Source organism: Saccoglossus kowalevskii, chromosome 17 (genome assembly GCF_978046115.1).
Source record: "Saccoglossus kowalevskii chromosome 17, keSacKowa6.1, whole genome shotgun sequence".
NCBI classification, from domain to species: Eukaryota; Metazoa; Hemichordata; class Enteropneusta; family Harrimaniidae; genus Saccoglossus; species Saccoglossus kowalevskii.
In genome coordinates, this window is record NC_140657.1 from 7856550 (window position 1) to 7867268 (window position 10719).

The 10719-nt window shown below is 35.4% G+C and overlaps 1 protein-coding gene across 1 annotated transcript in view; it reads right to left on the reverse strand.

The window, feature by feature from the left end:
- LOC100313557 (ASPM-like protein) overlaps positions 1-10681 on the reverse strand; it is a 30469-nt gene extending 19788 nt beyond the window's left edge. Inside the window, exons 1-11 of the mRNA XM_085492388.1 lie at positions 10025-10681; positions 7104-9590; positions 6396-6554; positions 4927-5160; positions 4386-4453; positions 3889-4030; positions 3116-3246; positions 2714-2889; positions 1997-2133; positions 1515-1600; positions 333-551 (exon numbers count right to left, since the gene is read on the reverse strand). Coding sequence (XP_085348514.1) covers positions 333-551; positions 1515-1600; positions 1997-2133; positions 2714-2889; positions 3116-3246; positions 3889-4030; positions 4386-4453; positions 4927-5160; positions 6396-6554; positions 7104-9590; positions 10025-10484 — 4299 coding nt within the window. The 5' untranslated portion in view covers positions 10485-10681. The remainder of the gene's footprint in view (positions 1-332; positions 552-1514; positions 1601-1996; positions 2134-2713; positions 2890-3115; positions 3247-3888; positions 4031-4385; positions 4454-4926; positions 5161-6395; positions 6555-7103; positions 9591-10024) is intronic.
- Positions 10682-10719: the final 38 nt, after the last annotated feature.

The window sequence follows — 10719 nt, forward strand, 5'->3', positions numbered from 1 at the left end:
CATCGATGATTAAAAAAAAATACATAACACTGTAAATAGGTAACAAAATTACTATTCAAATCATTTTAATCTAATCATCCATCAATGAACAAGTTAATTAGAGATTTTACTTTCTTCCAGAAGATGAACAACTACACACAGTTTGTCAATTTTATAGGCAATGATGTCACATTTTCGGTCGTCACTGTTGATGTATATAAGTAAAAACAAAAACATGGGTGCTAGGGAAAGGAAGATAGTATTCAAAATTCCAAAATAGAATAAATATCGAATAAGCTCAAGAAAGAAATAATAAGGATTGTAGGAAAGTAAATTAGTTTTGATGTACTTACCTTTAAGTTATAATACGCACAGACAGCTTTACTCCATTCTAGTAACAGAGACAACTTGTGAGATTTGTAATAAAGGCCGGGTTCACTCAGTCGCTTTTCATCGCTGACCACATGGGTTTCATTCAAAAGTAGCAACTGCAGTTGACGGCGAGTTCTCAGATTCTTTTTCAGGAAAGTCACTTCCTCTTGTATTTGATTTTCATTTAAATTGATGCTTATCTGTTCAAAAATGATTGAAATGTTAGTTTCATAATGACGCTCATAACCCATTAAAGGCTGTCATGCAGCGCGTGTTCGAATTTTATGTAAATAAACAATGTGTTTCACATGTGTTGTATATGTCACTACATCAAACAGGCCGCAGCATGGCAGCCACCTGTCTTGAACCTTTTATATGTAATTCCAGTTCACATTTTGTATATTTTTATTTATTTTTTTATAATTTTTGTGTAAATTGAGCAAATAATTGAACATAATTTCCCCAGGGAAGTCGTCACCTGCACATGTGTCAAATGGCCATAGCGTGTCATTGTTTGCAAACAAGCGTCCACCAATGAGCCTTTGCGTTTTTAGCGTGTGTTTTTATCGTCACTTGAAACTCAATTCTTGTGTGTGAGCAGGTGACGACCCTCTCGTTTAAAAAAAGACATGCCCTACTAATACCACAAACATGGTATATACACCACACCAGTTAAATGTGTTGTTATTTAAGCAAAACTTGATCACATTTACAGTGTATGACATTACTAATCAGACCAGAAATGATCGAGGAACTCATCCATTCATTTGTTCTGATGCCGATAAAAAGCAAAACAAATTTAGTGTTTTCATTTACCACTAGGAGAAAATCAAGTTAATATAACTGCCCAATAAAAAAAGACATTTTTTGTGTGAACAAATGTTTCCAGTTGCTGCTTTATTACTATGTATTTTACAAAAAAAATACATTCTGGTAAAAAGATTTGTCAGAACAGATGAATAATTGATGATAAACGGTACCACTTTGTTATCAGAATCAAAATAGTGGTCATCAAGCGTAGAATGGGCAAACGTTTTTTAAAAGTTTTGTGTATGAAAAAGACCCATCACGAGTATAATATAATCATTGAAGAGAATATAGATGTATTGTATACAAATACTTGTGAATGGTTTATTATTCAAACAAATCTATAAAACTTGTACCTGAAAATGGAACACAAGTCTCCAAAGTAATTCTAATGTTTTCTCACGATGTCCATCAATAATATCTTTGCTAGACAGACCACCACCTGAAAACACAATCATAACATGTGACATTTAATAGCACAAACTAGTTAAAATAAGACGCCTAAAAGCAAGTAATGCAAGTGTGAATTGCAACTTTTTAGCATAAGCCTTTAATTATTTGTGCCATTAACAAACAAACATTTTATTATTTCAAGAAAAATTAGTATTTTAAGTCAATGCCAATATGAGATTATGTAATTAAATATTAAAATTTGTTCTTACTAGCTGATCATTTCAAAGAAATCTGTTTACAGTTACAAAAATTCATATATTTCTTGAGTCAACCATTATTTTCAGGTGCATGTAGATAGTATTGATGTCTTTACAGCATAGGGTTTTATACCAATCAGTGACAATTTTCATGTCATGTGATGCACATTTGTTTGTTTATTACTTACTTTCTATATCTATGCCAACTTCCTTCATAGCTTTCAAACACACGCCTACATTGTGTATCTTCTGTAGTCTGCTGATAGCTGGTGTTCGTAATTGACTCAGAAGCTTCCAGTTGTGGGTCAACAGTCCCATTATTCGTCTGAGTAAAGCAAAAAGTTACAATTGTTGAATGTACGATAATCATGACTAACTTAAGGGGCTGTGAATAGTTAATATATGGGAACACCAAACTTAAACCTATAAACAAAAGTTTGAAAGTGTGAAAAAAAATGAATAGGACAAAAACTAAAACAGAAACAAATATTAACCTTTTCACCACCCGTTCCCTCATTTTGTCACAAATTCACAAAATAGTTCTTTATCCATGTAGTCTGCAAGTCTGCACTGTCCTTCAGAAAATTGGGACAAAAATAGCCAAATTTTTTTGAGCAAAATCTGAAAATTGACTTAATTTTTTTTTAGCTGGTTCCAAAATTAGGGTTATTTCAGAAAATATTAAAGAATATAAAAAAGTGCAGAAAAATTTTAGCTGATGGTGAAAAGGGTAAAACAGTAAATGAAATCACTTTGACCCCTCCCCCACCCTTTTAACCTTGCAAAGAGATGATGTTGGTGTGCATATTTTAATTCTCCACAGAAGGTTTAAAATTGTGCATTTTCTTGTATCAGAACGATGCTGAAAACAGATTCAGTTTGAGGATATTCTAAATGCTACTTACGTCAAACGAATACCACAGCGTAAATCAACAGCAATATTAGACACAGCATAGTCAAATTCATCCAATGAGGTTTGAGTAGCAGTGATTGTGTAACCAAGGTAACCAAGATGGCGAGTGACATCACCTTCACCACTTAGAAAGTCGCGCGAGAAGATCAATAGCAAATTTCGACTTGACTAAAAAAAAAGATGAAATAGAAAATTAAAAACTGAAATTTGAGAATGAAAATAGTAAGTAAATTGTTATCAGATCATAAGAAGAAATGTTACACACAACAAGCACTGCACAGAACATCAAAGCAAGCTGAAACAAGATAAGGTTACTGATTTCTATGAATACAAAACGTCAAAGAAAATCACAAAATATTTGATAAATCAAAATCAACAAAGATTGTAGACTTACTTTGAATTCAGCATCTTTACAGAAGAGGCACGGATCATGGTCGATAAGTTTAGTTAATTTAGCACGGTCCAAAAACAGTACTAACAGTAAAAATTTCTTGAGAGTAAACTTTGCTAGAGCCTCCTCATATCCTAATGAAATATAAGTTGTATTTAAATCAATGACATCGTTTATAGATCATTACATCATTAGATTATAGATAATTACATCATTGGATTATAGATGACATCATCAGATTATAGATCATGACATCATTAGATTACAGATCACGAGACATCAGATTACAGATCACGACATCAGATTACAGATCACGACATCCGATTATAGATCATGACATCAGATTATAGATCACAACATCAGATTATAGATCATGACATAAGATTATATATCACATTGTCAGATTATAGATCACATTGTCAGATTATAGATCACATCGTAAGATTATAGATCATGACATCATCAGATCACAAATCATGACAACATCAGATTATAGATCACGACATCACCAGATCACAAATCAAAACATTAGATCATAGATCATGATATCAGATCATTTGACATGGCGAAATGTACTAGATCATACACCATGTCACATCACTTTGGTATCAGATCAATACATCATGACATACGACTTATCAAGGAAATACTGTGCATCAGTAAATACCCAACAAATGTATTCAAATTGAATGTGATATTGTATAAGTAAATACTTATATGACATCAGCTCAGATGTTAAATTACACAGCATGACATCATCTTAGTGAAATACTCACCATCTTTGAATAGATTTGGTACTGTAGGATGTGAATAATCACTAGCTATCATTGGATTATTTAATAACCGTGTGACAATAAATGTTGACAAGCCATGTACATCAGTATTACTCTTCAAATTCAGTACAACTCCGTAGATAGTCTAAAAAAATCCAAAAACAATATCATTTAAATGGTTTTTCACAAACACAAACACAAAGACAGGTTTCTTATTACCGAAAGATGAAATACATCTAAGTATCACTTGAAGTTACACTAAACGTGGCATGTCCATATTTCTACATATAAGGGTGGGACATTACTTCTCGGAGGGGACAGGGATTAGCAAAATAATTCACACAAAGTGACATAAACTCTAAGAACGAATGGAATATAACCCAGTGAATGAAAAAATCTAACACATCTCCCAACCCCTTTCATATCAGAACACTACCATTCACAACAGCAAATTTAGGGTCACGGTAAAAAGCAAAGCAAAACATTATTGATCGACTTACCTCCAGCCCAATTCGTAGCCATAATGGGTTATAACAAAGTATCATATTTAGTAATTGCTGTCTCACACCTGAAGATTATGATAAAATGTACATAATATTATTATACACATGTCACTGAAACACCACAAGTTACGGAGTGCCATAATTTTGCATTATTGCACTGGGGAGTTTACATCCTACCATATTAGAAAACACAAATTCCAAATATGGAACAATTAGGTGCGTAAGCGTCCTCTGATAATAAAACAAACTGCCAACAGGGTTTGACCCCACACAAAAAAGTTTGCTAAATCTGTTCTAAATGTTTTAGATTTCGGCATACCCATGATGTATTCCTGGGAGGATTGACCTCCGACATGCATGACAGTCGATACTCCCGCTGTCTTTGTGCATACTTTGCAGTATCCTCATAATAACTTTATATTATTATACATCCGCCGACTAAAACAATAGCATTCTGCACAAAGCCACATTTGCAAGTAATTGCAACCTTCACAATTATTTATGTGAATTACGTTACTAACATTAAACCGGTTCTCACCGTAGTCTTTGTTGATGTGTTTATCTGCTCTCACCAATAAACGTAAACTTTCTATTTCTTCCTCAATTTTGTGAACGACTCTAACAATGGATTCACTTTCAAATAACATACAAGCACTTCTGCGAAGTCTGTTCAATCTCCGAGTTGCAGTGTAAGATTTCAGAGACAATTCCTCTTTGGTTGGCGCTAATGTGATATCTTTCGTATCCATGCAAAGGATTTTACCAGCATCAACTACGGCAAAAATACAAAAAATGTAGGATAGTCATTAGATCATTATTCAACCTTTTCACCACCACTTCCCTCTTTACATCATATGTTTATAGTCTGCACGTTCTTTCAGAAGATTGGGACAAAAATAGCCAATTTCTCCAAGAAAGTCTGGTGGCGAAAAGGTTATTAAAGCTTGATTACCAGAAAGAAAAAACGGGCAAAGCACCACAGTTTGTCTAGTTTGGTATGGGGGGGTACCATTAAAAAAAAGCGATACATTAAAAATTAGCCTATTAAAAACAAGATCCCTTGCACTTAAAGATACACTAAGTAAAATGAGAAAGGAAGCAGTGGATCACCAGGCAGTTCTGTAATGTGTATCCTGGTTACTTTCATGGTTCATCACTGTCCATAATAGTTTGACCAGATTTCACTCATTAACCATGCAAATTTATTGCAACGCCAAGGAAAGAATTATAGCATCTTTTTTTCGAAGGCAACTACATGTATCAGCAGATACAGCACATGCATATAGACTATATAACTGTAAAATTCTTTATTTTTGCTGAGGTAATGATTCAGTGAAAATAAAATCCAGCGAATATACCTTTTTTCCTATATTTTACATTCAACTCGCCAAAAATCAGTGAAAATAAATTCTATGCAAAGTATCCAAAATGTTTTTTTTGCGAAAATTAATTCCAGCTAAAATAAAGTATTTCACAGTAACTGTCATCCAGTGTATAGAAAATTAGCATATTCAGATTAGCAACGTGCTATATTTATCAGCCAATCAAAGTAATGATCACCCAATGACCATACAAGCAAAACCAAGGCAACATGTCCAGACTAGTATGGGGACGGGCAAATAATGAGAAGGTAACCAGTCTATGTAAAATATTACCCTTTCTGAAGAGATATATAATTTTACATCAAGTTTGCAAGTAGAAAATTGGGAAATTGTTCAGCAGTCACTATATGGAGTGCATGAGATGGGAATCTCAGTTGATGTTTGTTAATTACTGTTGACAGCCATACTGCTATATGGTGTTGATAATGTATGAAGCCAAAATTTGTGTGAATGTGAAAGCGTTACAGTTACTGCGCAACTCGTATTTAAATTAAAAGTTAACAATTCATTTTATACACGCAGATGTATAGACACCGCCGAGGATGGATATCGAACACAACGACCATGTCCCTTTAACTAACACAATCCTCTAATCTACTTTAGTTCTGTAATAATTTAGATTCACCTCTATTCATTTTACAGCTTGGATCCTTCGGGCAGTCCAGCTCATCCGGCGTTAAAATAAAATTCAACCATCGTGTGAATCCTAGTTCTTGCTTCTTCATCCATTTCTCATCGTAGTACATATTTTGAGAAGCGTACATCATTGGACGACTTGATATACCTAAGTAGTAAAACATAAATGATTTATGTTCACTGGACTGCACTTCAAAACAAGCAAATTTTTGTAATACAGCATTTCTGTTTATTGTCTTTTCACCACCAGACATTTCCGCTCAAAATAGAAAAGAACCCTAATTTTGGAGCCAACTGACTAAATTTGAGTAAATTTTCAGATTCTACTCAAAAATATTGACTATATTTGTCTCAATAGTCTGAAAGAAAGTGCAGACTATAAACAGGAATATTTTGTGAATTTGTGATGAAAGGAAGGAACTGGTGGTGAAAAGGTTAACTCCTGAGTAATACAATTGTTTTGATTGGTCACTACATGGACACGTGATCCTATAACATTAATCTTGACCAATCAAGAAAGTGGATAATTAAAATGCAAATATTTAATTTTAATCATGCATAAATATCATCATTTTAATGCTTGGGTTACAGGCTAATTCATGCACACGTTATTCAACAGTTACAGACCAACTTGTGGGCGGCAATTACCAATAAAACATATTGCCATGTTGTTTGATTAGAATATAAATATACTCACTTTTACTTCTTGATTTCTGTAGACTTAGTTTTGACATAGCCAAACCCTTTACAGAGGATGTTGAACCAAGTCTTTTCTTTCCAGCAGTAGGCGGCTTTGAACACTTTTTATCATTTAGTTTATCTCTGTATGACTCTACCCTGGCTCGTTTTGGTTCTTGCTGTTTTCCTTGCGTTGTTCTCTTCTGAGATGTTCGAGAGTATGTATCTAGGCAACTATCAATTGTATTGTTGATTTGAGAATAGTCTAAATCACCCATTGGTGTCAACATTGACTCATCATTTTCCTCCACATGCTGCAGATTCTCGTTTGTAAAACTCTGACCATTAGCTGCTTTCTGCGATTCAGTCTTTGATACAATTCTAAATTCCCCGCAAGGTTTAGTGATTGTTGCAGATGCAGACGAAAGACGCCGCAAATCAACAGATGGCACATTATTTTCAGCTGATGACCGAGTACTCGATTTTCGTGGCGTCAGCGTTAATTTACCACACGGCTCTGTGGTTACAATTTGCGCTTGAATAAGTCTCCTTGATCGGTTTTCTGTTTCAACAATTACAGGTGGACCAGGAAAATGGGTTTGTGTTTCATTACAAGGTTCTCGAGGAGTAAGGAAGAGTTGCTTGGTTGCTTGACCACTTCTTGATATCACTTCTTGTGGTTCTTTCGTAATGGTAGTAGATAAGACTTTTGATTCTCCACAAGGTTTTGTAATAGTGGCTGATGCAGAGGAAAGATGTCTTGTATCAAGGGTTACAGTAGTAGACTCTTTAGGCGTCTCCGTGATGGAAGTCGATAATAACCTGGTCTCACCAGATGGTTTTGTGATGGTACCAGATAACAATCTTCTTGGTTCTGCTGTCATTCTTGAAATCGACTCATCGAAGGGTCCTGTAATAAACGCTGACTTTGACAGGGAATTGATAGAAGTTGAAACCACTTGTTCAGATTCAGTGGTTAAAGGACAAGTTAAAGGCAATGGTTCAGGGAGGAAAGCAGAAATAGGAGAAAGGTTTTTCACACAGGGACCCTGATCCATTGATTGAGACATTAATTTAGATTCACCAGAAGGTTCAGTGATCATGGCCGATACAGAAAGCAATCTTCTCGATTGGTCCAACACTGTGCATGCATCTGATATTAACGACTGATCATCAGGTTCCATGGCAACAGATGAAGATAGCATTTGTGATTCACCAAGAGGCTGTAAGGGCACAATTGGGGCTGAAACTAGTTTTCTTGTGAGGTTTTCTGGTTTTCTTTTTTCTTCATTTGGTTCTAGTATTGACGTTGACAGGGGTATATGTTCTCCAGATGGGTGTGTGATCGTACCAGACACAGATGAGAGTCGTTTGGTAATTCTTGGTGGCATAGCAAATGATTCAGTTTTAGGTTTTCCAGTTGTTATCACCCCTCTTCTTGGCACATCAGACTTGGTTATTCTATTAACCAATCGTTTAGAATCAAAAGAATTAGTGGTTTTGGCATCAGTTGACTGGGTAACTCGAATAGTGGATGGTTTTGTTGCTGTAGCAGAAAACTTCTTTTTTGGAATTGCTCCTGTATGATTCTTTCGCGAGTTAGCACTACTTGCACCAGATGATACAGAATTCTTTCGAGCAGGCTTATTTGTTGTTTCTGTATCAAGCGGTGCATTCACAGTGGTACTTTTGGGTTTTCTTTTCATAGGTAACATCTGTGGTTCTTTGAATAGCTCTTTGCGAGGAATTTCAGCTTTGCTGTCTTCCTCGCATTGCATGGCGTGTAGGAAGCCCTTCTTAGCATCTGTCAGAGGAGTACTGCTGCATTTACGACGACTAGGCTGTGTCGGGCTTTCAATGAGAAATGATCCCAAGATATCAGCAGTGTGGTTAGCTAGTAGTTCAGCTTCGCTGACAAGGATACTGGTGTTTAAAGATGTTCCATGGATGTCGCTGTAAGCTAAGCTATGGTCGACATCACCTTGATAAGATATCAAGTTGCATAGATCTGACAGAGGTTCCACAGGTGGTGCCACTGATGATGCATTCTGGCCAATACAGAATGTAAGTCGGCTATCCTCCTCTGCAACAAGTGGTTGTGATGGCAACATTGGATTGATGTCAGACCGATTTGGACTAATGCTAATATTTAAAGCTGAATTATTTAATGGTAGTCTAAAATCAGATTGACTGTCAATAGAAGCATTCAGAAATGATGGATTAGGTAACTTTTCAAAAGTTCTGGATCGCCTTATTGATGATGGAGTAGTGGGCATTGGAGTGATCAACATCCCTAATGGTGAAGTTTTTTCATTGGTAATAGCTGCTTCGTTGGGATGAATATTCTCCTCATCAAATCGTGAGACATTTGGACTGCGATGTTTTTTTCCATCTTTCAACAACTGCTTACATTGCTTTTTGAGTTTAGTTGAACGTAACTCTGATATAACAGATTTCTTCACGTTCCATTTACTTCTTTTTTTCTGAAGCAGAAAGAAAATGGAAACTTGAATAAATAAGAGTTAGCATGTTTACAGTAATATGATTTATTGTAAATTAAAAAATATTTTTGTGAAATGCAAATCCTGCACTGTTAATACACACTGGCATTTTCATTTAAGATTACATTAAATGATTACTGCTATGTCTAATACTCCAAAACATTTTTTTTTTTTTTTTTTTTTTGAGATAAATTATACCCTAGTGTTTTTCTTTGTATGCATTTTCAAACATGCTCAAAGAAATTAATAAATAAAACTTCACATTGTTCTCCCAATAAAGTTTTGTAAACATCATTTTACGTTTTTGTTTTAACTTTAACTAAACAAAAGAATTCTTGGCCGCACACTGTACATACATTGTACATCTTTTTCTAGGGTATAAATGCATATACTGTACTAATATTTAATTTTACTGATTCACGGTCGATATTCTATCAACTTACAGTTTTTTTGACTGGAGATGCTACCGATGTACCAACCATTATTACTTGCAAGCGATGAGCATTGTCAAATTTGAAGGTGACCAACTCCCGGACGTTCCCAGCTTCGGTTGGAGACCAACGTATGCTGACAATTTGTTCCTCTTGACTCTCTAGAACCCATCTATCCTCCGAAATAGTAAAACCTTTTTGTGACGGAAATCTTTCAACTACCAGTTGTACATCCAAGTCCGCAGGATTCACCAGTCGAAGTTTACATGACTTCGATCGGTTCACTTTGACTTTGCCGAAACTAATGATCGTTTTACCAGAGAAGAAGGCAAGCTTCAGGACTGGTATATCTTCATCAACCGGTGGTGATTTTCTGTGCGGTGTACGCGAAAACCATGATCCGCGCTTCTGTTTTGGTGTATTCGGGGAGCTCAGCCCGTTGAATGAAGGAGACACAGCAGCGGCCATGATGATCCACTGCACTACACAAATCAGATCAGCACAAATTAAGTAATAGTCAAATAAAAGATGAAAAAAGTAAAAGCATTAGCAACTTTCAATTGACGAATAGTTATACATCGTATTATTCTAAGTGCATGCGATCATAGCCACAAACATCTTCGACGTCAAACTTCCCTCAACTGAAAATTCGAACCCAAATTGACTGGCGGTCATTGGTCTGATGCTGACCAATTAGAAAGCT